This window comes from Polistes fuscatus, unplaced genomic scaffold, assembly GCF_010416935.1.
Source record: "Polistes fuscatus isolate 324 unplaced genomic scaffold, CU_Pfus_HIC Scaffold3, whole genome shotgun sequence".
In the NCBI taxonomy this organism is placed as follows: Eukaryota; Metazoa; Arthropoda; class Insecta; order Hymenoptera; family Vespidae; genus Polistes; species Polistes fuscatus.
Window position 1 is genome coordinate 16,100,442 of NW_025113107.1, and position 27,445 is coordinate 16,127,886.

Sequence of the window (27,445 nt, forward strand, 5' to 3'; positions counted from 1 at the left end):
TTTATTATTAAAATTATTATATTTTTATTCTATTAATACACTCAAGACATATAGCCCCATTCTGAATCCAAAAAGTAAATCAATTACTACCATATTTTTATTTCATAATATACTAAATACATTTAATAATTATAAAATGTATAAACATATATACATTAATCCATAAGAACTTACAATTAGAAGAATTTTTGTACAAATAATTTACATCATAAAAACAAACATAAGAAAAGAAATATTAGGTTTATTTTTTTGTTTTACTACATATTAGTAATTTTACAGGTGCTCGAAGCGCATACTGTAGTTCTTTTTCACATGCTTGTGCAATAAGTTTAATACGTTCAGCATTTTTACCAATTATAATGGAAGTCCTTTTTTTAGTAGAATTTTCTACTGTAACAGAAGCAGTTATTCCTCCTTCTGAAGATTTTTGCAAATATTCTAATGTCAAATGTGACATGTAAGGAATTTCATTAGGGAGAAAGTCCAATAGTTTAGCACGTACTGTTTGTTTTACGATTGTTTCTATTGATTGATCTGTATAAGTTTCTTCGTTATATTGCCAATGTTGAGATTTTGCAGAATACATTAAATACTCCTGTAATAGATAATAGTGTTAAGTATAAAAAAGCATAATGAAAATTAATTAAATATTTAATATATACATACTTTTAAATTATTTATACCATCAGAATTTAGTGCAGATATTAAAAATACATCAGAGAAATTTGGCCAAGAATTTTTATTTGTTAGTATTCTAATAGTCTCCAATAGTGTATGTTTATTTTTTATTTTATCAATTTTGTTTATAATTAGTATCGTAGGTATTTCAGATTGTAGAGATTTCAATAAATCAAGAATGTTGCTATGTAACTTATTTCTAGTATTCCTGTTCGATACATCGTGTACAACTCCAATAATATCTGCTATGTTAGCGGAGGCCTTTGGGTCATCCTGAAAGCTGCTACTTAATTTATATCTATTTTGTTCATGTTTTGTTACAAGGCCAGGAGTATCAACAAAAACAAGTTGTGTATTTTCTGATGAATATACTGCGTCACATTTTGTTTGGGTTGTATGGACTTTTGACGAAGTAGGACATATCTGTAACATAATTTCTTACTATTAACTATGATGTTTTATAACGTCTATGACTACGTACTCTTAATACTTTGTACTCATTTAGTGAATGAGACTCAATATTTTTTAATTACTAGGTTAACTCTTTTTGGACAAACAACGCACATGTCTGTTCAATGTAAACAATAACTTCCAATATAATATTTTTAATATAATAGTATAAAAATAATTATTTATATTAGTTTTTATCAAACAACTGTTTTCTTAAGTACAATTAAAATAAAACACTTAAGATAATGTGGAGTTATTTGGACTGCAAAGGGTTAACAATAATTATAAGTACTTACAGATCTATTTACAAGGCTATTTATAAGGGTGCTTTTTCCAGCATTTGGTGCACCAATTATTGCAATTCTTAGAAATGAAGGGTTTTCTCTTCGTATAGATGTAAAATTGGTTTCAGGTGTTAATATATGTTCTTCAGATTGGTTTTGTTGACAAAAAATAGCCTTTAAAGTAAACTGTCGTGTTAGACAGTATGTTTTTTGTATTATACGCTTTTGAATAATACATAACATAATTTTATCATACGCTGAAAAACAATAATATCAATAAAAAATACCAATAAAATGGTAAAAATAAATACTGGTCCTTTCAATAAACACAACAAATCTGTTATAATTTGTAGTGAGTTTAGTCACTAGAAGTTAGTTCTATAAAACTATGGGTTGATTTCTATATGTATTTTTATATTTCATATATCTTTACATAAAATATTTTACACTATGATCAAAGTTATAAAAAATAAATATATTACATGTTAGATCTTCAATGAGAAATTATAATAAATTTCATATTTTATGATATATTATATATATTATTTTAATTATTGTATCAATGTAAATTTCTATTGCGTATTCGCCATGTTCTTTTTATAACCTGGCTTATTGTCATTTCAACACTCATGGGATCAACAAAGTATTATTATATTTACTCGCTAATAATAATATAAAAAGGCGGGAGAGTAATATTTATCGTTTAATCATGGTAAATTCGTATTGTTTAATTAATTATTATTTATTATATAAATACGTTAAAATAATTCAATAATAATTTATTTCCAGTTACCATTATCGTTATTAAGAACTGCACAAAACCATCCTATGGTAATGCTATAACCTCTTCAAATAACAAATTTGTTATAAATGATATATTTTACTAAATATTATAATTTTTTTATAGTTAGTTGAATTAAAAAATGGAGAAACTTACAACGGCCATTTAGTTAGTTGTGATAATTGGATGAATATAAATCTTAGAGAAGTCATTTGTACATCTAGGGTAAGACGAATATTTTGAAATAACAATAATTTATTTTTCATTGTGTATAAGGTGTAACAATAATGCTCATCGTATTTCAGAATAAATTAAGATCACACTTGAAAGTTATATAATTTAGAAATCGAACATTTTCAGACCAATATTAACATAACTTCTTGCTTTTTCTCTGCATACGAGGAATCTATTTCTAACATTTTCTTGTGTCATGTATATTTTTTATGTTATAATTAAAATATATATAATAAAACGTATATAATAGGACGGTGACAAATTTTGGAGAATGCCAGAATGTTATATTCGTGGTAGTACTATTAAATATCTCAGAATACCAGATGAAGTAATAGATATGGTTAAAGAAGATGTACAAATGAAATCAAGGGGACGTGGGGAAATGAAAGGAAGAGGACAAAATCAGAGAGGAAGAGGAGGTGGTAGAGGTATAATGATCTATTAAGTGAACATTTAATTATTTATATTCATAAATGTAATATTAAACAAATATATTGGTTTAGGTACTTTTGGACGTGGTGGTAGAGGTTCTGCCCCATTGGGTCGGGGAAGTGGTAATCAAGGGGGAAATAAAGCTCAAAATAAACCACGTATTAAATAATAATGGGTTTCTTTTATTTTACAATTGATTTTTATTTGAGCCATTTGTTGGTCAAAACGATTAATTTCACTTGTAGAATTTAATTATATTTTAATAACGAAGCATTTAATTGATGCTTAATTTTTCATATTTCACATTTATTTTTATTAATAATGAGTTTAACACTATTAAGCAATAACTTTTTGTACCGCTATTAAACAATAAATGATATAACGATGTATATAACTTTATAAATTTTCTCTGCTTTTTGTTGTTTCATGAAGTTAATCGATTTGACAAATGAACTGCTTATTTATCATGTTAGATTTTATTACAACTCAGAAAACAACCAAAAATATATTGTAGAAACTGTTATTTCCTCTTTTGTAATATTAATTCTAAATATTTATGCTTTTATGCAATATGAGCCGTTTACAAATGAAAACGATTAAATTTCACTATTAGAAGTTTGGGAAAGTTTTATTAATAAAAAATTAATTCTTTGTATTTAAATATTATATTCAAATATGGACAAAATATGAAGTACAAGCGTAATAGAAAAGTAATATCTAGAAACGTTTATCTGTTTAACCACTAACTTCTTGGGAAAATGAAACATAGAGTATATAAACAAGACTTAAATTATTTTAATTTTTCAAACTCGATTTTCTCGCAATTGTCTGCATAGCACATTTACAAATTACACTTGTTGAGAAGTCTAGATATAGTTTACACAAGCGATGAAAATGAATTGAGTTGTATATCCTTTATAACTTGTAAGTTATAAAGGAGAAATAAAATTGAAATATCAATGAAATGATATGTTAGTTAATTGCATTATTATATTTGTTTTTTTTTAATAACTTGGTAATTTAGAAAGTGGCAGGTTTATTTGTAACTAAAAAACACTTTTTACTCTTTCTTTAATAATTTTATTTATTATTATTATATATCAATATTTTATAAGTTCGTAGTTTTAAAAATATTACACGAATTTATTCACGTTTGACAATATTTTTTAAATAAATTAAATTCAAACCTTTAAATATCAAAATCTATGAATAAACGAATTCATACTACTTTCAAATACAATTTGTTCATATTTAATTTGTACTATTTCTGTTTTAAAGTAAATCTCAATTTGGTAATTGAATTGTTTATAAACTAATAGTACTAACACGGTTATAAATTGCAATAATTATTAGCTTAATTATTTATAAAATTTATTAATTATAATCTTTTCTTTTCACAAAACGTTTAAAATATGTTTTCTTCGTTAATTGACAGGCAAGTTTAATATAATAAAACTGAAGCCTTTTAAAAAAGAAAACAAATTTATTTGTATCATTTACATCTATTAGTGATTAAACTTACGTGATTATTATAGCTACTATACATAATATTTAATATTTAAACATATAATAAAATTACGATGATATTTACCAACATTTGGATATTTTATTGTGTGATTTAAAAAAAAAACATTTATGATAGTGCAATTATACACTTATACGTATAGTATATCAAACTTTTGGTTTATCAAGAAAAATAAATTGTGTATTATAAATAAATCTTGAGTGTCACAATGATCCAGATACATTGCAAAAAGTATATACTTTTATCCCTGTTTAGTCTACTCATTTGAGTAATTGTTCTTGACTCTACAGTAATAGTAAGAAGTTTTACTATATGAAATCTAAATAGAAAATTACAATCACACATCATTATAAGATCTTATTCTTAAAATAAATATCTAACTTATTGATTATAATAACACATACCTAATAAAGCTTAAACTTGATTTGCATCGAGATCTAATTTATCGTCCTTCAACTGTAATATTAACACAATTACATTAATATAAATGTATATATAATACATATTATTTTTACGATGTATAAATATCTAAAAAAATATGTAGATATATTCATGACACTTACTATATGATGCAAGATCTATTTCATCTGGCAATTCTGTAATGTTTACGTCAAATCTTTCCTGTACATCATTTAATATTTTGGCATCATTTTCATCGCTTACTAACGTGATGGCAAGACCCTATAAAAAGTAACGAAATAAATGATTACATTATAATAATATAAAACAAATCGATACATTTTTTTAAAGTAAACACAAATAAATATATGTATTTTACCTTTGTACCAAAACGTCCTGCTCGCGCTACTCTGTGAAGGTACGTATCAGAATCTTCGGGCATGTCATAATTAAATACGATATTAACACGTTCAATATCCATCCCTCGTCCAAATAAATTAGTAGCTACTAAAATTCGCTATAAAGAGAATAATTTTTCTTATTAAAAAGAATATCTCACGATATAGAGATGATGATTAAATAACATACTTTTTGAAAATCTTTGAATTGTTGGTATCTTGATAAACGTTCTTCTTGGGTCATTCCTCTATGAATTCCAATAGCAGGAAAATTTTGTTCTGTGAGTAGTTGTGCCAGAGCCATGCATCTTTGCACCGATTTAACGAATATTACAACCTATAATGTAATTAAATATTAATTGATTTTGTACATAAAAAATAATTTGCACATATGCAGAATATTATTTCCATAGACAAACCTGATTGAATTCAAGTACATCTAATAATTCGAAAAGCTTCTTGTTTTTCTCGTTTTCTTTAAGTTTCACGTAATGTTGTTGGAGGCCATGTAATGTTAGCTTCGCTTCATCATCAACATAGACTTCCATGGGCTGCGCAAAGAATAGTTTTGTAAATTAATTTTATCCCATTTTAATGATTAAAATGCCTGAATTAATTTCAGACTCTATAACGATTAATTTTTTAACATTATCATCAAATTATTTCTTGTTTTATTTTTCTTTAATTATTTCATACCTTCATTTTGAAAAATTAAAACAAAATATAAGGAGTAATCGGTTCGTTAACAAAAACAAAATAATTTATAAAGAAAATAAATAAAAGACAGAGAAGATAACATAATTTGTTTCTATGCATTTAGAATGTTTGAAATACGAAACAAAACCTGTGTTTATCAAATATTAAATGAACGATCGGATAAATGTTTTCTTAAAACAAAATTCTATGAAGCACGAGTAGATATATAGTGTAAGTGGAATTTTTTTTTCCCTCAATGGAGAAGTTTGTTTTCTTCCTATCATTATTTAGAAAAAAAGACACAGTACATGAAAGCCTCATGAGACTTTCATTTTTTAAGTTCCAAGATCTGCACACTTCGTTGTTCAGATTATGCATATTGGTTACATACGGTTCGGCGACTTCCACCTCTGGGTAGTGCCAACAATGAAAACTCAGCAAGCAGTCACCCCAAGAGAACTAAGATGGCGCACCCATGAATGTGTTCACAGCCATATCCGCTGGCCACTCGATGCCAAACCTCTTCTGCCAAATTTCTGGTACATTGAAAAGATGCCCAGAATTGGCCTTGATTATTTGATTGTGAGCATTTTCATATATCATAAAGCCCAAAGCCTTCGATATTTTCTAACATCGCGACTTATACAAGGAGTTATGTTCACAGTCGTGAAATAAAGAGTATGCTCATAAATCATGATATACGAGATTTCTCTGACTTCTCATCACGGTCAATGATTGACACTTCCATTGTAGGTAGTTTTGTTAGTCCTATCAATCGATCGTATTCCGATATAACCCCAGAATATGAGATTAAACGCGTACAGAACTTCACCCTCTCGCGAGACAAGACAAATTATTTTTTTAATGATTATATGACCACGAATATATCATATGCTACGCAGTAGTTGTTGTTTGTTCCTAACTAAACCCCATTCCCACAAATCCTCTTGCATCTTCTTTCTTGCGTTCTTCTCTCTTCAGGTTGTCTTGATGTCTTCTTCGCCCCCCACCCAATTTTTATTTATGTATTTAGTTTTTAATTATTTTCAATGCAGCTCTAATATTTGTAAGAAACTTTCACCCTCCCTAGCGATCCACCCTTATTTGATGCTGAGTATCTCCCTCCACCCATCCTATTATTCCCTATTGTTTTCCTCTGACTTTTATAGACAAAAAATATTTTATAGATCAATAATTTGAATGCGTAGCATAAGGTTAAAGAATTTTTAAATGACATCAGAACTAAACCGGGCTTTTTTTTTAAAGTGCTTTTGAGCTGTCTTGATCGACTTAAGAGGGAAGTACGAAAAGGGTTCTACCCTTTAAAATACGTAGACATTTGTTGAGCAGGAAACAACAGAACATTGGAGCGTGAAGTTGTTACGCTCATATTGTAGATTATGAGTGTACTGACGTCAAGAGATATTGAGGGGCTTTTTCAATACTGAATTCTTTTATCATTTCTTCCGATTGATGTTTAACTAGCCTAACCCGCGGGTGCGCCTTCAACGATATTTGTAACGCAGTTTGATCTTTGTCCTGGGTGTGAATATAAGGCCAACGAAGTAGAAGCAATTGAAGATCGAAGTGAAGAGGAAGGTGTAATTACATCTTGCATAAATTTCTTGCAGACAGGACGGATGTCTTTGGATAGCGTAGCGCTGAACATCATGACTTGTTTACCATGTGGTGTGCTCCTGAATATCTCCTGTACATCTCTGCGCATATCTATAATTAAAAATAAGACAAAAGTTATTCATATAACTAAGCATGAGAACGAGAAAAGCAAAAATAATCAAACGTTTTTTTAGTTTACCTAACAATTCCAACATTTTGTCACATTCATCAAGTATGAAGTGTTTCAAATGTTTAAGGTTTAACTTTTTATTTCGAACAAGGGCAAGAATACGTCCTGGAGTGCCTACTACAATATGTGGGCAAGTATTCTTTAAAACTTCTTCATCTTTTTGAATCGGTAATCCACCAAAGAACACTGCTACCTATTTTTGAAAATTGAAGATACATTATTGTATTTCTATGGACAAGAAATTAATTTAATCTAAGATTGTGATTATTTATGAAGTTACAAAATATAATTTCAAAGAATCTTCATCAGTAGTGGGTAGTGGTGAAATAGTGTCATCATTATTACTAAGATGTGCTTTACATCATTTGAAGATTCTTCATTTAGAAATTAAATATTCAATTTTTTATCAGTTGAGTGGCAAAATATGATTGTTTTATTTTTTTTAATATTATTAATTAACAAAATATTTTCTAACATACCTTTACATAAGGCATATATTTGCTGAACCTCTCATATTCCTTGCTAATTTGGAAAGCAAGCTCTCTTGTGTGGCACATTACCAAGACATAGACTTGGTTCTCCGTTAATTCTAATTGTTGTAATGTGGCTAATACAAATACAGCAGTTTTTCCCATACCAGATTTTGCTTGACATAGAATATCCATACCGAGTACAGCTTGAGGAATACATTCATGTTGTACTGTAAAAACATTTATAGTTTACAAATGCGTTCAATTGTATAATAATGAATAAAAACAATCTTACATTGGTTCAGATATGATAAATCATTCATTACATTAATCTGTTGTCCCTATCAAATATCATCACATTATATTGTCAAATAATTAAATGGTATTGGATTTTCCGGAAAGTTTGTGCCAATTTTCAATAGATAGCAACTGAGCATGTTTGAATATATCAGAATTGTTTAAAAAAAAATGAATTAACTAAATCGTACATATTAATGGTAACAGATACATAAAAGTTTTGCCTTTAAAATATTCTGAAAAATCAATACGAATTTTCTGGTAATTTAATAAGAGAAAACACCCATTAACATTTAAGCAATGTTATTCATATAAAATGTATTAACTACCTTCAGAAGGATGTTCAAATCCACAATCAACAATAGCTCTTAATATTTCTGGTTTAAGAAGAAAATCTCTGAAACCACTACTGTGAATAGACACATATGTGCCTTTAACTTCTTTCTTAGCTGGAACATCTCCACTTCCATCAACTACTTGTTCAGTTTGTTCCTCATCTTCATAATCCAAAAGATCGTCATTATCAGCCATATTAGAATGCTAAAATCTAAAGATAATGATAAAATTATTTTATCTTAATGCAATTGATATAATTGAAGATATTAGAGTTTATGAGTTTAGATAAAATATTTAAAAATTGAACTCCTTCAAAACTTATTTTAAGCTAATGTAATATTCATTAATAAGTATATTTTATGATATCAAAATGTTTAGGATATTATAAATAAAAAAAATATTTAATATTAAATATATATATATATATATATATATATATATATATATACATAATAATAATAATAATAATAATAATTATTATTATTATTATTATATATATATAGTGATAGTATTAACGATTTTCAATGGAATTGTACACGTAATGGCAACCGCCATCTTGTTAATATAAAACATTTTTGTTCAGTTAAAGTAACAAAAATAAACTAACCATCGCGTAAAAAATAAATTAATTGTACGCTTTTAATAAAAATGAAAGTTTTGCTATATATAAAAAGTCAAATAAAATGAAATAAAACAAAAGTAGACTGGTTATTTTAGCACGCGTTCTTTTGTGGCGTCGTTTGCCTCGCGGTAGAATTTATGATGTTAATTTTCTTGATATAATAGAACTATATAAAATAAATGATTGATTTTAAATAAAAGCTCAAATATTTTATTTCATGAATTGATATAATTTATATAGCGATTGCTTTTTATTTGTTTAAATTATTTGGATTACGTTTAGCCGACTTACCTCACAATAAGAGTTAACAGTTCAAACGTCGGTCATACAATGCCCGAAAGTAGGAAGACCAAGTCCTGTAGAAAGGTTTTTATTGTTTGGTCGTTGTTTATATGAGCGCTAGTGTTGCATCGTCAATGCACTCTGTTGAGCATTTATTGCATTAATCTGAACAATAGCGTCAATTAAATTTGAAGATTGAATAAATATATTTATAGTTGATATTTTAAATTTTATATCGATATAATGCTTCTTACAAATTTATTATTTTTTTATTTTTTCTATTTCCAAATTCTTTATATTTTTCATTTTAAAAACAGGGTTTTCATACGTAGCAAACTTCACGTGATGAGAGCTAAGAAATCATGTTGCTTGCGATATTATTATATGAGAATTATTTTTGATTTCGTATTTCTTTATTGCGTAACACGGCTACGTGTTTTCTAATTTTATAATTAATAGATATATTGATCAAAATAAATCAGATACTTATATATTGTCAGAATATACAAATTTATGAATTTTAATATGCTACTATTATTATAATTATTAAATATTTACTGTAGTAATAATATAGAAAATGAAATATTTCACAAATTAGATCTAATTGTAGTATCTAACACAAGAATATTTATTTTTGTTACTTTTATGCATGCGCTATTTTATTGTATAATATATAATTATTTTTTTATAGAACATTCACATAGATAGTTATAATCTCTATATATAGTTATAATTACTTATCAATGAAAATTTGTAAAAAGGAGACAGGAGTAGTCATATTGTTTAAATATGGTAAAGTTTATTTAATAACATCACAGATACAATAATTATGTACACAATCGTCGAAGAAAAATGTCAGCATTTTAACCGAACACTTTCAGCTATCCCATTCTCAATTTAAGCACTGAAGTACTAAGTTCCAAATAAAGGTGCTTCACAGGGGCGGATACTTGTCGGTTTCGAAAAGGGAATTTCAATTTTCGAAATCGTAATATATTCTAAAATCACCACTTCACCCATTCATTTATATGTAAATTAAACTTGGCCAATTACATTTATGTAGTTAGCATTCGTTTATCATTTTTCAGTTTATTATAGATTGTCTTCGGAAGAAGACAATTTATCAAAGACATAAAGTTTCAATTGGGCATCATGTCTCTGCGAAGATGCAACACATTCTGGTTTTACCATCTGTGAGGCACATGGAGGATCTATAGTACGGGGCAATAGGGTACGATTGAGCTCTGGCATGGAGGCAGTTGGATCCTTTAGAGGCAATGACATTTCTCTTAAAGAATCTGTAGGTGAAGGAGGAAGCACCACTTTCTCCGGAGCATTTTGAATAAATATCACTCTATGCAGTAAAGAAAATAAATGTCTTAGCGACATATATATTGATCTTGACATTAATAAACATTAAAGTAAATCATTCACGGATAAAATATTAATAAAATGTACCTGTTAAATGCTCGCCACTTTCTGCATAATGTAATATATGTCCTGAATTGAATATACATAAAAACTATACCTCCAGTAGAACCTATTACAACAACAATTAGTTTAGTCCAAAAGGACCAGTCTAAAAATCCACGTCGAGCTTCCTCCACCGAACGTTCGACAAGTACGTATAAGGACCAAGCTACACAAAGTGCAGCTAATCCGTGGAAAATCACTGTTAACCATAATTTACGCACTTCCAAAGCAGACATTTCTAATTTTTCCCACTAAAAAAAAAAGAAATTATAAATCAAATAAAAAATAATCACACATGTTGATAATTATATTAATTATTTAATGATAGATTAAATTTATTGCTACAACAATATATCAATGTTTAAGATTGTTACCTCATAAAATGGTTTTGTTTTAGCATGCATGACAAACGTGAATTTGCATAATTCACAAGCACGAGTATCTGATGCTTTTATCCATTGTTGTAGACATGCTTGGTGTACATAGCGTAAGCTACCACTGCAATAACATGGTGCTAACAATGGAGCACCTTCTTCACCCTCGCAATGGCAGATTCTAAATCAAAATTAATATATCGATAAAAAGACAGTTATTATTAAAATATTAATACATATATGTATTATTAATTTTTATATGCGAGTGCGTGTAAATAGAAAGAAAAATTAATTCTGATATAATATACCTACCGACAAATATCATGATTGCTTGAAGATAATGTGCTTACAGATGAATGACAATGCTCTGGTATAATTGTGACAACGGTGGCATATGCTGATTCCTAAAAGAAAAATAATACATATAATACAATCTATAGTACAATATTAGAATTTTTATTTTATGTAAATTTTAATGATAAAACACTCTCAATTGATGCTTAAGTTTTTATAATTAAAATAAATTTCCATAATAAATTTTGTCCACATTTTGTTACATGGAGTTAATCGATTTGGCAAATGAGTGGTTCATATATACATACTTTTTATCATTATTACTTATATTTTTAATAAAAATTAACATACTCGTGGAGTCCATTCTGGTAGTCCTTCTCCTCCAGCAGGACTATTATTTGTGGAAGGACCAAGAGATAAAGGTGGTTGCCAGTCAGGCGGATTAACATTGATCTGATGAATAGGCATCACTCTCCAATCTCAATATGTTGTGATCAGTGAAAAAAGACTTTTATCTGATACATCTTTTTGAATGTTGTTTTGCACTCTTTGTGTAATGTCATGATGAAATATATTCCGAGAAGTGAATGGTATTAAACAACACTGTTTGTATCTTTATGTTGTATTTAATTGGAATATATGGAAACCAACCTAGAATCATATTTTTGATTTTTAGTATTGTCACTTATAGATAATGTACAAAAATAATCTTTAGATTTTAATCAGATAATGAACAAGAATTAAATAAATGTATTGCATTTAATGTTATTTTTCACTTAAGAGAAATCTTCTTTGACATGAAATTAATATAATAGAAAAATTTATTATTATATATCATTTGTTTATGTAATGTACAAATCAGCCATTGATATGGTCTAATAATAATTACTCGATGTCAAAATATCACATTAATATAAACTACTTTTTTACGAGATAATTAATATGTTCTTAATGCATTCAATAACAATCGCGATACACCGATAGCTATCATAATTTGTTTTTTATTTTATCTATATCACAATATTTAAGTAAACTAATACGTTAAACGAATTTCGATAATATTATCAAGAGAGTAAATCCGATGTTTTTGTAAAGATAATACTGCAAAGAGGTACTTGTTATATGCAATATCATAGCAAAAAGAAAACACAGCACTGGCGTCACATACATCTTCTCATTCCTTTGTCAATCGTTATGAAAACAGTTATTTTTTAATATGTATATATGTGCATAAATATATACATATATATATAATGGTAGAACGAAAAGTCGAATTTCCAAATCAACTAAACTTTTCTCTGTTACATATGTTACTACGAATGGACGGGCCGATGATTTTTGTTATGGTTAAATGTCGGCAAAGATGAAGATGGACTCGAGCGATTTTGACACTTCGTTCCAAGTCAATGACACGGCGTAGTGAGTGCTGTATATACTTGATTTCGATGCAGTGGATTAATTAACGTTCTTCAATCTAAATTCCTTTATACGAAATTATTTGTTTATTTACATGTATATTTATCACCGTTCACTTTTTGAACGCACTTCTCGAACCGCGTCAATGTTTAACATAAAACCGAATACCGACTGCATGGCAAATTCCTAGTTTTTCTCTTTGACAAAGTTTATACTTCATTTTTATCATGCGCTGTCATAACACTGAAGTAGGCGTGGCTTAAATAGAATTAACCAATCCACTTTCCCGAGTGGACATCGAATGTTGAATACTCCAATCAATGGTTTACATTTCGGACGTAGAGATTGTAACGCGCGAAATATAAATTTCAACACAATCTATTGAATTTGTGAAACTTTTTAAATCTTAAATGATTAACTCTATATTTACAATATTTTTTCTTTTGCTTCGTTGCTCTACATAAAATGCAATTGACATACGTTGGGCAATTACAGTAGCTGTACACGAGATCTCATATACATACAATATTTGTAATATTGGCATATATGCATATTCATGTTTTCAAATATGTCAATTGCATTTTATGTAAAGTAACTAGATTCCTGTTATCGTAAAAGTATTAAAATAAATTTCCTTAATAATGAGCTCAACACCAACAAAATTTTGTATGACTAATGAATAATAAATATAACAAATAAGTAGCTTATATATGAACTATAATTTACGTAAGTTATAAATGAAAATATACTCATTAAATTTTCTTGAAATCGTATTCTGATCTTATAAAAAAGTAAATATAAGACAATAACTATAATTATTTTATATTCATCAAATGAAAAAAAAAACAAAAACAATCTTAATCAGTATATGAAGAAATGAAAAGAATTATTCTTACGTTTATTTAAGGCTTGTTTTCAAAATATTACAATTGAGAAAAGATAATCATATAGACAAAATATTTACTTTAAAATATAAGAAAGAATAATTGAAACGAAATCAAGTTCTTCAGTGTAATTATAAAATATTGTTTTTATGTTACATAAAGAAAAAAATAGTTACTACAAAATATAAAGAAAGAATAATTAGAACGAAGTCAAATTTTTCAATGTAATTATCAAACTTTGTTTTCACGTTAAATAATCTTAAATAATTAATAATTTAATTAAAAGTAAAGCCTTATACACGACTTTTTAGTGATTTTTGATTGACATGTAGGGCATTTTTTTTTTTCATTAAGTACTTTTAACAAACATTTTTCACAAAATACATGTCCACAACTTGTTGTCGTGGGTTTGCATTTGGTTTTTAATTCTTCAAGGCATATAGCACAAGTTAACGTAGTAGGTTCAAGAGTATAAGAGTCATTAATACACCAAGGACCACTGCTGCTAAGTGAAGTAGTATCATCTAGATAAATTTCTTCTGGTTCTTCAATTACATTCGCATTAGTATTAGTTCTATTTCTGTTGGAAGCTGCTGTTTGTCTTCTATTACCATTTCTACTCCTTCTTCTATTAGTATGATTATTAGATGTAGTAAGTGATATAGTCGCAGTTAAAGTATCACTAACAAAATAAATAAGAAATTAATTCATTAAAAATAATAACAAAGTAAAATTTTTAAAATGATGTTTTGCATAATTACTTTACTAACTAATATTTACAAATATATATTTTATTGCGGAAAAGAAAAAATATTTACATAACAGTTGCGACTAATGATGTCTGCTCTTCGTTTAATCTAAATCTATATGATTGAGGTCCATGATAGCATGTTTCATCTGTTAAATCAATAAAGTCAATAATCTCTCCTACTTCGTGAGAAGTTATTCTGTTATTTCTAGTTGATGCCATTTTAAACAGTATAAATCTCTGAAAATAATTAAAATTAAAATTATATAAGATTATTTAACAAAAAAAGTAATGTTATGACTGTTGAATAATAAATGAAATGACAATATAAAATTTATATTAGGTATCACTGATCAGTAAGAATATAATAATTCAATACTTGATATTTTTTTAAAAGTAATTATATGAATAATATACTCTAACTCTTTATTGAAATATAAAACTTACATATTAACAAAATGTTAATTTAATAACGATTAGTATTTCTCTTTTTTTTAGATAAACGTAAACAAAATATATACTTAAACGTATACGTATTAAAAGGTGTTCTTTTAGTAAATTATTTATTAAGAAATCGTTAAAGAGGAACTATATGTACATTATATCTGATATTAATTGTAAATTTATCATAAAGATATATATTTAAACGTATTATTTTATTATTTTCAATGAACAATAACACAACTGTAAATTCCAAATTTAGTTGATCAAAAAAAAAGCAGTTACACGATTAAAGCATATATATATATACAATATAATCAAGAGATTAGAAACGATAAATATATACTCTATACGATAAAAATAATACTAATATTATTTTATAAAAATTAATTTTTGTTATTATTTACCTTTATTATTAACTTCACTTAAATTTGATTAGTTAGGTTTGAATAATCTCTACTAACGGTCAATTTTAAATTGTCCTTAACTGATAATAAGATTGGAGGATTTAAATGGCAGCATATACGTTTTCGTTTTTGCCGTTTATTATACTAACTAGTAGTCTTTTTGATTTAAAGGTTACTTCGACCAACTTTGATTTATTTGTGGGATTAATCACATTTATAACAGAAATACTTTGAGGGGAACGAAGGCACCACGAAGTTTTTTTTAAAAATGCATTTTATATTAACTTCCCTTACTATAAACTTTATCTTACTTGGCTGATGTTTATATATTATTGTCGTTATTATTGTATTTAAATGTTAATTTCTCCTTTTTGCACTTATTGTTAAAGCAAAGTCGTTAATAAGAGTTGCCAACAGTTATTAATTGTTTTATATAGTAATTTCGGTAGGTCACGCCATCTACGTGTGGGGATTAATGTCCTCTATGTATAGTATCTAGTTTATTACTAGCTAGGGGGAGGAATATTCATTCCTGTTACCATCTTCAAAGTTGTTTTACAATGGTAACATTTAATTGGTTGCATTCTCTATCATAATATGTAAAGACGCCTTGTTGAACACACGTTTGTAATATTTAAAGTTGGTCTCTGTTTTATCGTAGTCGAGTAATGTAGTTTTTGTTTCTGAATGTATTAATATACGTGTTTGTGTATAAGTGTTAACAAATTTTTGGTATTTGTTTAATATGTACAATTATATGTTTATTTTTATAACATTTTTATTTAAATTTTATTGGTGATTGTTATTGTTCATTGAGTCTTGTTTAGTAATAAATCTTTTCGAATTTTTTCTATTCATAGGTAGTAATATTGTTAAGAATGTCAGAAGAGGATTAGGTGTAAATAGAATTATATATTAGGTGATAAAATAATAGGATAGGTTAGTATTAATATTTGAAAATAGATATTTTATTATATAAAAAATTAGAAAATTAATATTATATATAAGAAAACAAAATTACAAATATGTACTTTAGAATAATACAATATATGTTATACTAATGATATTATATTATTAACATTTTTTTTCATTTAACTCTATGCATAATCATAATAAATTAGTTTAATTCTTAAGTATTGGTTCATTCAGGGTTTTTGGATCATACGGTATATTCCTACCTTTACCAGGTAATATCATAGGTACTACTTTAACACGAAAATCATAAGGAAGATAATCGTAACAGAAATTATAAAAATCATTGGCTGTACGAATAATCCCTTCAGTAGCCATGTTTTCCATTAAATTATTTAATAGAGTTTCATAGTCTTTGTACTTTTTTGTCTTAATAATAATGGATACAACATCGGATAGTTCTTTCACAAATTTTTCAGAACGCACTCTTGCAAATAATTCGTATTTTGGTTTCATTATTTTCCAAAGGAATTGATAAAGACGATTGGTCACCCAAGATTGTGGACGTGGAAGTTTCGGTCTTTTATACACTTTTCCGTTAACTATATAAGCTTTATCAACAATTTTCTTTGTTTCTGATTTTTTTGTTTTCATATTTCGGAGCTCTTGTATTTTTTCTAATACTTGCTTCTTTTTTAATGACGGATTTTTTTCTGTGGCAAATTGCGTATCGAGGAGCTTACTAATATGTATCATCGGTTTCTTAGCTACTTCTTTCTTTTTCTTGATTTTTTCATTTTCCTTAGTATTACTCAGAGTTTGAAGATGCTTAGATTGTTTTGCATTGATCGGAGAAACTAATTTGGAAGTCGTTGAAGTAAAGTATTCATTAATCTTTTTCTGGTGATCGGTATTAATTATATCTGATGTTTTACGATTAGGATAATCTATGTAGTTTGCATTTTGTTCGTCGTCAGAATTATCGGCAACATCCATTGTTCTTAAAGATGTTTGTTTCAAGCTAATTGCATTCGTATCTAAGTCTTTTATTAACGTTTTATTATTAGCTTTCGATAGATTTTCTTCATTCTTGTCAGAAATATTGTGAATACTTGTTTTCTGTAATGTAGATATGTTTCTTTTTAATGTTTTATTTTTACTTGTATCTTCTATTACATTGTCTGTGTGCAATGAATTATTATCACTGTTTATTGTATGCATTTGATTTTCTGAAGAAATAACACCTTTTTTAGTAATATTCATCGAATTATTTTTTGTGAAACTTCGACCGCGCGTGCTATTTTTTATGTTTGACTCGAACGATATAATACTGGATGAAATTCTTTTTGTTTCAATATTATTGATTTCGGTAGATCTAGAATTAGATAAATTGGTAACATTTTTTGATGCCATGTTGGTAGATATTGTTTCAAACTTATCACTCTTGTCAGTAATTCCGGCTCCCAAATTTCCTTCATTCATACTTTCACGTTGCGATGCGTTGATGTTTTTTCTTAAATTTATACTATTCTCCATTTTACTTTTATTCGGAGTATTCATATGTCTCACACTTGCTAACGACGCTTCGTTTTTATTTCCAGTTTTGCGACTTTCAATTGTTTCATTTGGGGCAGAATTACGAACTATTGTAGAAGTGGTAGAATGCATTGTTAAATCTGCAATTTTTTCTACTATAGAAGATTCTTTTTTATTTGTAGAAATATTTTTGGATGCACTTTTATTTGTAGAAATATTTTTGGATGCACTTTTATTTGTAGAAATATTTTTGGATGCACTTTTATTTGAATGATCATGTATAAGTTCAGGTATTAATTGTAAATGAGTACTCTTCTCACTGCTACTTAAAAGACTAAAGCTAGAATTACTACGATTTTGAGGAATTAAATCATTATCGTTATAATTTAAAGTTTCCGGATTTGCGATGGATTTTTCAAGTTCAGTTGCTCCCGAAGAAGACAGTTTTGATTTTTCTTCTTTCGATTTGTCCAAAACATTTTTTTTCGACGTGTTCTTTTTGTCCATTAATTTAGCAGAAGAATTTGTAGAGGATGTTTCAATTTTTCCTGATTTATTATCTGAATCATTATCTGCTTCGAATAGATTTTCAAACGCATTGTAACTCTTTTTTCTTAATTTTTTCCTAAAAATATTGTGCTTAGGTTTTAAGATTTCATTTGTGATATCACTTTGATCAATGCTTTTATTACTAATAATTGTTTGTTTTTCTGTATGATCTAATTCTTGTAATGATTTTTTACTAGGTGGTGTATCATTCGTATGCTTTGTAATAGGATTTTTTGGCAAATTTGATTCGGATGACTCTGAACTTTTCGAATCATTCAAAGCATTTTTAAATATATTACTTATGTTTTTGTTAGGTCTTTTACGTATTCGAATTTTTCTTTTTCGCAATAGTAGATCGGTTCCCTCTTCATCCGTATCAGATGTAATATATTTATTTTGAATCTCATGTTGAGCAGCTTCTACATGAATAGAGTATTAAAGTTAAAATAATATTGTAACATTATATTTTCTTATCTTAATTTATTTATATTTTACTTATGCCTTCTTCACTCTGCGAAGAATCCGATGTTTGTAGTACTTTCCACCATTCATGATTTCCACTCATTGATTTAATCTGTGAATCGGCCTGTAAATACTTGCTTGTTTCATTAGATGCACTGTATTCTTTTGAATGCGATTTGCTAATGTTCGACAACTTATTCCACCAAAAAGGTTCTTCTAAAATGAAAAATAATTTAAATGGTTTAAGATAAATGATTGTACGCATAAAGAAAACAGTAATAAATAGAAGAAGAACATTTTATCTATTTTATTAAATGTATCAGTTTACAAAGTATTTACCTTCTCCAATTATTTCTGAATTTGGATCCAGAAAGCCAGATCCTGCACTGGATCTTTGACTGTATCTAGATAGACGTTTGTTGATACTTTTTCTCTTAGCCATATCTCAGTATATTTGTGATCTTAAGTAAAAAAATTATTATTATATATTAATATCATATTGTTATAAACATGTATCATATAAATTTGACGTTAGTAAAATGAAAGGTTATAAGGTTAATAAGAAATTTTAATCAAAATTCTTTACGCAAAAATTATATTTCAGATATACTTAAAATAATAAATAAATTCGTTACCGTATATTTATTTTTTCACTATTAATACGGATAGAAAAAAAAATATTAATTATTGTGTTGTTATGATTCTATGTCCTTAACGAAGAATCGTTTTTCTACGCTAGTAGCAATTGCCATCTATTGGTAAAAATAAAAAGTTTCTTTGATAGATTTCTGTTTTATCGATCATCGTATGATAATTATCGACAGAGTACTGCAACTCGCAACAATTCATTCTTCGAATTTCTATTTCTCTTGTAAGATGGCGACACTAGTTCACTTTTAAAAATTGTTTATTTTTTTTTGAGAAAGTAGAATAAAACAATGCACGAGTATTTACATATAAAACATAGGAGAAATAAAAAAAATGATAAAAATAATATTCTTTTCGAATAAAAATTGTCGACAAAATTTTGAAAAAATCAAATTAATATTGAAAACTTCTAACGTAGAAAAATATAACATAGGGTCAGTATTGTCAGCGAAAAAACTTGCGCTTTTAGTCTTATCATTTCCAAAATGTATATATAATTAAAATTTGAAGGCTCGATCTTGCAAATGAAATTTTGCAAAATGGAGATTGAAGGAAGGAAGGAAGGAAGGAAAGACGGAAAGACGGAAGGGAGGGAGGGAGGGAGGAACGCTGTAAGGGGATTTATCTCTTTAAGATATTAGAAATACAAAGTCTTGCGACGAGTTGAATCTTAACGAGCACGGAACATCGAACTTCCCGTGTGTTGCGACGTGGGTTGGGATTTCGCAATCCATCCGGTAGACGTTTCCTGGAAGGGTGTTGAATGAAGAAGTGTGGAGGTAAGATAAAGATAGGGTAAAAAATAGATGAAAATAGAAGAAGAAGAAGAGGAAGAGGAAGAGACAAGAAGAAGAAGAAAAAAAGAAAAGAAAAAAAAAAGAAAAGATGGAAGACACAGGAGGACAGGAGAAGAGAAGAAGGTCGAAGGAGATCCCGAGTCCGCAGAAAGGCTCTATTTGGCCATGGAAATCGGTAAAGGAGGTCAGCGTATGCAAATAACAGGGTCGTGAGGGTTGCCAGAGCCAGGAGGGTCCCATGGGTCAACGGACAGGAGGGTATAGCCTCGCTGTGCAGCCCTCTCTTGTCTCTATCGCCTCCAGCTCACTCCCACTCACTTACCCTCTTTCTCGCTTTCTCTCCCTTTTGCTTCGTCGTCCCACCACATTTTTCTCTCTCTCTCTCTCTCTTTTCCTTTTTTTCTTTTTCACTCTTTATCTTTTTCTCTCTCTCTCGTACGCTCATCTACAACACTCGCTCCGTCCTCCTTTCCATCATTTTCTCTTCGTCTTTTTCCCACTCTCTTTCTCTCTCTCTCTCTCTCTCTCTTTCTACACGTTCCCTCTATCATTTCTCCTTTCCCCGTTACTCCCTCGACGCTTCCACGAGTTCTCACAGCAGCAACCGTTACGGCCCCATATATTTCCACGGTTGGCGGTGGTGGTGGTGGTGGTGGTGGTGGTTGCAGCAGAGTCACGTCTATGGACATAAAGGTGGCTCTACTCTACGCCTCCTCTCCCGTGCCCGACCAACGTTCGCCTACGCCCGTGGAAATATTCGATTTTTACGATACGAAACGCGAAGCACAGGGGCTTCAGCACGCACACCAAAGGGCCCCGTCGTCTCTCATTCCCATTTTTCTTCTCTCTTTCCCTCTTACGCGCCCACCAACCTCCGCGTGTCGCGTCCTGCACACTTTTTCGATTCACCGATTCCAACTTTTTCATTTTTCTTCTCCCCCTCTCCCTTTCTCTCTCTCTCTTTTTCCCCTTCTACTACATCGGGGAATGTCGACTTTTGAGCTTGTAAAATACGAATTTTACGAAGCATCTGCTTATGACTTATGACGCTAACAATTTCTCTAAAGTGTTTATTAACTTTAGCTTATTGTTAAGATAAAGATACATTTCATTAGTCTCTTATAAGATCAATTTTAGATTCGTCTCAAATAGTTTATAATATTACATCGTATTTTTGGAACATTTGATATCCTCATTTTTTGGTTTGTTTGTTTGTTTGTTTGTTATTGGGAATAATGGCAGGCTGGGAGGAGGGGGGGGGCGATACGAATTAGAGATCGAAACGCTCATATCCAGTACCCCATTTTTTTCCCCCAAATAGAGTCGGGTGAAACGCGGGAATGTTCGAGTCCGTGTGTCCCGTGTGCTGACTAATCCGCTGAGTGTTAATTAAAATAAAGGCTCTCGCGCCGGCGTATGCGGGCGGCCAGAAATTAGCGTCTGGCTTTTTGTAGAATGGACGGACGCGTGTGGTGAGAAAAAGGAAGATAGAAAAGAAAGAGATAAAGAGAGGGAGAGAGAGAGAAATAGTGAGAGAGGGAGAAGGAGGGAGAAGGGAGAAGGGAGAGGAGAGGAGTGGACGAACAACCAGATGTTCACCCTTTTGTTAGCGGCTTTCCAACGAAGCATCGCGCATTCGCATTTTTGTACTCTCTCTCTCTCTCTTTCTCTCTCGTTGGTAACTTAAACGAGACACTCTCAAACCTGAGAGGGATATTTTCCTACTTTCATCGTTAAAATTATCTTTTCAAAGTTTTGTTACGTTATGTTTAATATCTTATCAAACATATATATATACTTATGATTATTATTGTTAATAAAAATCGAACGAATTAAATACACGTCAATAGAATAATTATCGCGTTTAATAAAAATAAATGTCTGTACGATTAGAAAATGGTAGAATTCAATTTTAATGTATTATATTTATTTATTTATTTATTCTTCTTCTTCTTCTTCTTCTTTTTTATTATTATCATTCTTTTTTAATCGAGACGACTACTCCTCGTAGTAATTAACGAAGACAATTATTTTTTGTCGCGTTGTCTTTATTATTCTTTATTTGTTATACATTTTTATCTCTTTTTCTTTATCGGGGCTGGGAGGAGTGGGAGGGGTTAGGGGGCCCAGACAGAAACAGCAGCAGCAGCAGCAGCAGCCGGTACTTCGTGAAAGTTCGCGAAACAAAGAAAGTATACCTACGTGATATCGTTAAGGATCGATAGAATGTACCGGCGGGTAGTAGTAGTTTTCGCGCGAATCGAAAGTAAGCGAAAGAGAGAAAAAGAGAAAGAGAAAATGAGAGAGAGAAAGAGAGAGAAAGAGAGAGAGAAAGCTGGCGGTGTTGGTGCTGGTGCTGGTGCTGCTAGCTCGGCGCGTTAAATTCGTGGGTTTTCTGCGGATCGGCGTACGGTTTGATGGCTAGGGTTGGGCGGTAGCCACAAGTGTCTGCCTGAGCGCCCTCTCTCATTAATTCTCTACCCTTGTTGCTTGTTAAGGTAGGGGTCGGGTTCGTCCCTGCCTCCACGGACTTCGAACATCCCTCGGGCCACCTCTTCGCCTCCTTCTCGTCGTTCCTTCCTTCCTTCCTTCCTTCCTTCCTTCCTTTCCCTCTCCTCATCCTTCTACTAGTCAACTCACTTTTCTGCCCAAGTCAGGAGGGTGGAAATGCTTTCTCGAGTGCGCACTGAAGAAGTAGGAGGAGGAGGAGAAGCTGCCGACAGTAGTGGTGGTGGTGGTGGTGGTGGTGGTGGTGGTGGTGGTGCTATTACTCGGAAAGAGAGAATGTGAATCGAGGGAGGGAGAGACTGAGATGGGAGATAAGCGAGAAAGAAAAATAGGAGCAAACGGAATACGAAGTCGAAACGCGACAAAGAAAGATTCGAGAGAGAGAGTGAGTGAGTGAGTGAGTGGGTGTAAGGTAAGCTGTCTGGTACGAATATATTTCGTATACCCGTTAAGTGGCCCGATGCAAATCGAACTTTACACCGGTGGACATGCGGCGTGGGCGTGCGTGAGACTATAAAAGAGACGATTAACTAACGTTGCTTCCTTTGTATTCGATTTTACCTTTTATATCCATAATAACCTCCCATCCCACCTCATCCCACCCCTGTTGCTTTTCATAACAATATATTCTACATATTTCTATTGAAATACGTTATCACCTGTAAAAGTATGAAAATAGTTCATTCGTAATCAGATAAACGTTGCTGCGTCTGCACAGGAAAGCAAGCAAGCAAGGTTGTTTCATTCTATGTTGCGCGTAATAATACTTACGGCTATATTAACGCGTCCGGTTAATTGCATATCGCGTAATATAATAGGTTAAAGCACGTGTTTCACTTCGCGGATATTATTTATCCTTTTCCGAGACCTTTGGCTTTTAACGATCCGGCCTCTCTCATGGGTCTGCTAACGGAAGATGATAAACGAGAACGGGAACGGGAACGGGAATATCGTTCGGGACGAATATCCCATCCATTAACAAGTCCATCTTGCCTTGCTTGCTTGCTTGCTTGCTTGCTTGCTTACTTGCTTGCTTTCTGTTCCTTTGGAAGAACTTTTTCCCCCTTCTCCCTCGTCAATCCTCCTCCCCATCCTCCCCCTCCTCCACCTCCTCCTCTTATCTCCGGTTCCACGTTCGTCCCGCCTCATCCTTTACCCCACGTTCCTTTTGCGTGGCATCCTTCCTTTTCGATAACGATTCTCTGCCGTACTCCTTCTTCTCAACCCCCTTTTCTCTTTTCGCTCCTTTCCCGCCTGCCCATCTTTCCAGGAAACCCTTCAGTGAGCGAGACCAAAGTTATGAGGGAAGACAGCTCTGGAAAAGGGGAACGGGAATGGGAATAGGAGGAAGAGTGAGAGAGAGAGGTTTACGTTGAATTAATTCGTGCTTGGTTGAAGGTCTCCTACCGTTCCAAATTCTCCCTTCCCCTATCCCTTTCTCTCTCTCTCTCTCTCTTTCTTAGACTGTCTTATACTTCCTTCGGTATCTTCATCGACTTTAACTGCAAGAAAACGATGTTGGTAATAGCATCGGTGTCGAATCTTTCTCTTTCTCTTTCTGAATCCTTTCTCGGTTCGGTTTAACTCTTTGCGTCACAGGATTTCAGATAATAAAATAATCCCATGTTGCATAGAAGACATTTTATTGGGTTTTATAAACGAAATCTAAATTATTATATTTTTATTAATAAAGCTGTATATCACATGATATGTAAAAACATGAAACAAAACAACACGAAACAAAACAAAATTAGTAACACATTCGTTGAAGATGTTTATCAACCGTTTTACGTTAATAAGATGTTAAATATAATACAAAGGTATGCGCGAGCAACAGATATTGCAATATTTCGAGGTGGGATTGAAAATGGTGCCATCAAATAAGGTGGGGGGGACACTTTTAATCCTACCGTGGAGCAAAGAGTTAAATACTGTGCTGCAGAAACTGGCCGAATGCAAACGAATTGTCCGAGAAACAAGCTCAGGGGCCCGTTTGGTCGCGAATTAAGGTGCCTCTTTCTTGCATACACACACATACACACACATATTTCTATATATATATGAAGAAATGCAAGTCAGACGTATCGTCTGTCCTTCTTTCTGGTTTCGTCCTACCTTCCTTACTTCCTCCCATCCTTCCTTCCCCGTTGGCCCGATTGCGGAGAGTCACCTTCGGGGATATTCGCCGTCCGGTCCGACAACTTCTAGAAAGGACTGGTCGTGTCTCTCTCTTTCTCACCGATTTCCTTCCTCGTCCTCTCGGAATCCTGTTATCGTATACAACTATCTCTACCGGAGTTGACTTGACTTAGAAGAACCGTCTCTCTCTCTCTTTTTATTTATTTTTCTTTTACTGCAGTGTCCTATGAATTAAGCCTCTTTCCATGCCCAATATTCTCCCTTTTTAACACTTTCCAATCGATCCTAGATAGATTCGGGAAAAGGGACAATTCTTCTAGATTTATTTTATTAAACAGATTCGAGGTATTTTCAAACTAATTCTTTAAAATTACGATCTCAAAATTATTGTATATATATAATATTATCAGTGGATTCAGATATTTTATGTAATTTTATTATTTATATAAAATTGTCTTAGCATGAACTCAAACGTAATCAATTATTCAATAAAATATTCATAGTTAACAAAGATTCGGTTTACTTGCCCAATTGGTCTTTCTCACAAACACACACACACACACTAATATATATACGAAATATACGTATATAAGCGTAGCTATGAAAACTAATTAAAGGAAAAACGTAGAGTCTCTTTTCTTTTAGCCGTTTTATTCCCGTTTCTCCCTTGACGTAGTAATTAAACGTTTTAGGGTGTGCTGAGAGAGAGAGAGAGAGAGAAAGAGAAAGAGAAAACCTCCGGGAACCAGATCGATGAATACGAGACGGGACAGATCGGTATTCCATGAGCAAAGAGACTGAGAGAGACTGAGAGAGACTGAAAGAGACTGAGAGAGAGAGAGAGAGTTCACGGGCGTGTATCGTACGATGATGCTGAGAACGCAAACGGTGCCGACGACCATAACCGGAGTAAGAGCCGCGGTATGGATGAATGGATGGGGTTTAGCCACTATTATTAGTAGATGGGAGATTATATCGATTTTTTTCCTCTATCGTTCAACCCCTCTCATTTCCGTTTTCTCTCTCTCTTTCTCTCTCTCTCTCTCCATTTCTGTGTCTATCTCTATCTCTCTGGTTAAGCTTCTATATACCAGCAGCAGCAGTAGCAGCAGTAGCAGTAGCAGCAGCAGTAGCAGAGCACATCGTCGGGCGCCCTCCGTGACACCCTCAGCGGCGCCCTCAATGGCGCCCTACACGACGGGCGGCCGGGCGCCGAGTTTCTCTGACGCTTTTACGCTTCGGTAAAATCATTGCGTCATTGTTGGTAGCCGGTTTACCGATCGTTTTGTAATTGTCATATTCCATACACCATTTACGTAATTATGAATCGTATACGAGAGAAAAATATTGAACATTTTTATTATATTTTATCTTAACATTATATTATATAATAATTGAATGTTATTGTTTAGAACAATTGTATATTTTGTTATAAGTTTTAATACTAAACGTTAACGAGATTTGATGTATACCTATTTCTCATATTTAGAATAAGATTTTAGCCAATTGGATATAGTGCGTGAATAATATATTTGATACCTTATTTTTATTTATAAATGAATAATATACACTTTATACGTTTTTAGCAAATTTTGTTACAAATTATAGGATGGTCATGGTAGGTTTTAATTGGTCAGTATTAGTTCAGAATGAAACTAGTCATTTAACGTATTAACGGATTTCACAAAGTAACGTAGAATACGTGGCTTATATTAAACTGAATTTTTCATTGAAATATTCATCCAACAACCAAGCAACCAACAACAACAACAACAATAACTGGTAACAACGGGTTCGTCAGAACTTTTTACAGAAAACCGTTGAGAAGGAAAAAGTTCGTTGACGACCTTTGGACTCGTATACAGAGATCAAGGTATTCCCTTCGGCTTATATGCTGGACCACGCAGCATCCTTGAAAACTGGCTAGGGCGGTGGTACTCGCAGTTAGGGTCACTTCCAAGTCTATCCCATAGATCGAGATATGAGGTATATAGTAATATTCCCTAGAGCGTAATGGAAGCTGTTTTCTATTAAAAGTTCAACCGATACGAGGTAGTAGTAGTAGTTGTTGTGATACAGCGTGACTTTCGTCGTTCTTTTAACTATTGAACTTTAAGTATTAAGCATGTTTGTATGGGATCTATATATCGAACAGGTATATCGATA

The 27,445-nt window shown here is 31.0% G+C and overlaps 6 protein-coding genes across 11 annotated transcripts; 1 reads left to right on the forward strand and 5 right to left on the reverse strand.

Annotated features, from left to right (window-relative positions):
• Positions 1 to 221: 221 nt before the first annotated feature.
• On the reverse strand, positions 222 to 1,781 carry LOC122519269 (GTPase Era, mitochondrial). The gene is made up of 3 exons (XM_043638617.1): positions 1,425 to 1,781; positions 667 to 1,101; positions 222 to 595 (listed from the first exon to the last, which is right to left on the reverse strand). Exons 1-3 carry the CDS (start codon positions 1,653 to 1,655, stop codon positions 242 to 244), a joined length of 1,020 nt encoding a protein of 339 aa, XP_043494552.1. The 5' UTR covers positions 1,656 to 1,781; the 3' UTR covers positions 222 to 241.
• A 222-nt stretch (positions 1,782 to 2,003) lies between these two features.
• On the forward strand, positions 2,004 to 3,824 carry LOC122519609 (U6 snRNA-associated Sm-like protein LSm4). Its single transcript, XM_043639186.1, has 5 exons — positions 2,004 to 2,124; positions 2,202 to 2,243; positions 2,320 to 2,418; positions 2,678 to 2,855; positions 2,931 to 3,824. Exons 1-5 carry the CDS (start codon positions 2,122 to 2,124, stop codon positions 3,026 to 3,028), a joined length of 420 nt encoding a protein of 139 aa, XP_043495121.1. The 5' UTR covers positions 2,004 to 2,121; the 3' UTR covers positions 3,029 to 3,824.
• A 498-nt stretch (positions 3,825 to 4,322) lies between these two features.
• On the reverse strand, positions 4,323 to 9,793 carry LOC122519610 (ATP-dependent RNA helicase WM6). Its single transcript, XM_043639187.1, has 11 exons — positions 9,701 to 9,793; positions 8,781 to 8,998; positions 8,164 to 8,384; positions 7,694 to 7,877; positions 7,487 to 7,605; positions 5,601 to 5,732; positions 5,372 to 5,518; positions 5,163 to 5,300; positions 4,948 to 5,065; positions 4,789 to 4,840; positions 4,323 to 4,703 (listed from the first exon to the last, which is right to left on the reverse strand). Exons 2-10 carry the CDS (start codon positions 8,980 to 8,982, stop codon positions 4,827 to 4,829), a joined length of 1,275 nt encoding a protein of 424 aa, XP_043495122.1. The 5' UTR covers positions 8,983 to 8,998; positions 9,701 to 9,793; the 3' UTR covers positions 4,323 to 4,703; positions 4,789 to 4,826.
• Positions 9,794 to 10,470: 677 nt separating this feature from the next.
• Positions 10,471 to 13,856, reverse strand: LOC122519790 (E3 ubiquitin-protein ligase MARCHF8-like). 5 transcript variants are annotated; one of them, XM_043639489.1, is made up of 6 exons: positions 13,343 to 13,856; positions 12,184 to 12,483; positions 11,851 to 11,942; positions 11,539 to 11,719; positions 11,150 to 11,415; positions 10,471 to 11,045 (listed from the first exon to the last, which is right to left on the reverse strand). In XM_043639489.1, the coding sequence occupies exons 2-6, from the start codon at positions 12,298 to 12,300 to the stop codon at positions 10,784 to 10,786; spliced, it is 918 nt and encodes a 305-aa protein (XP_043495424.1). In that variant the 5' UTR covers positions 12,301 to 12,483; positions 13,343 to 13,856; the 3' UTR covers positions 10,471 to 10,783. The 5 variants fall into 5 exon arrangements, with proteins under 5 accessions (XP_043495424.1, XP_043495423.1, XP_043495422.1 ...); XM_043639488.1 differs by having other exon boundaries at positions 13,269 to 13,856; XM_043639487.1 differs by having other exon boundaries at positions 13,125 to 13,856.
• Positions 13,857 to 14,117: 261 nt separating this feature from the next.
• Positions 14,118 to 16,134, reverse strand: LOC122519337 (E3 ubiquitin-protein ligase RNF4-like). Its single transcript, XM_043638717.1, has 3 exons — positions 15,729 to 16,134; positions 14,951 to 15,120; positions 14,118 to 14,814 (listed from the first exon to the last, which is right to left on the reverse strand). The coding sequence occupies exons 2-3, from the start codon at positions 15,100 to 15,102 to the stop codon at positions 14,412 to 14,414; spliced, it is 555 nt and encodes a 184-aa protein (XP_043494652.1). The 5' UTR covers positions 15,103 to 15,120; positions 15,729 to 16,134; the 3' UTR covers positions 14,118 to 14,411.
• Positions 16,135 to 16,791: 657 nt separating this feature from the next.
• Positions 16,792 to 19,918, reverse strand: LOC122519776 (probable serine/threonine-protein kinase clkA). Of its 2 annotated transcripts, none has more exons than XM_043639462.1 (4): positions 19,823 to 19,918; positions 19,527 to 19,648; positions 19,227 to 19,403; positions 16,792 to 19,144 (listed from the first exon to the last, which is right to left on the reverse strand). In XM_043639462.1, exons 2-4 carry the CDS (start codon positions 19,627 to 19,629, stop codon positions 16,851 to 16,853), a joined length of 2,574 nt encoding a protein of 857 aa, XP_043495397.1. In that variant the 5' UTR covers positions 19,630 to 19,648; positions 19,823 to 19,918; the 3' UTR covers positions 16,792 to 16,850. The 2 variants fall into 2 exon arrangements, with proteins under 2 accessions (XP_043495397.1, XP_043495396.1); XM_043639461.1 differs by having other exon boundaries at positions 19,221 to 19,403.
• Positions 19,919 to 27,445: the final 7,527 nt, after the last annotated feature.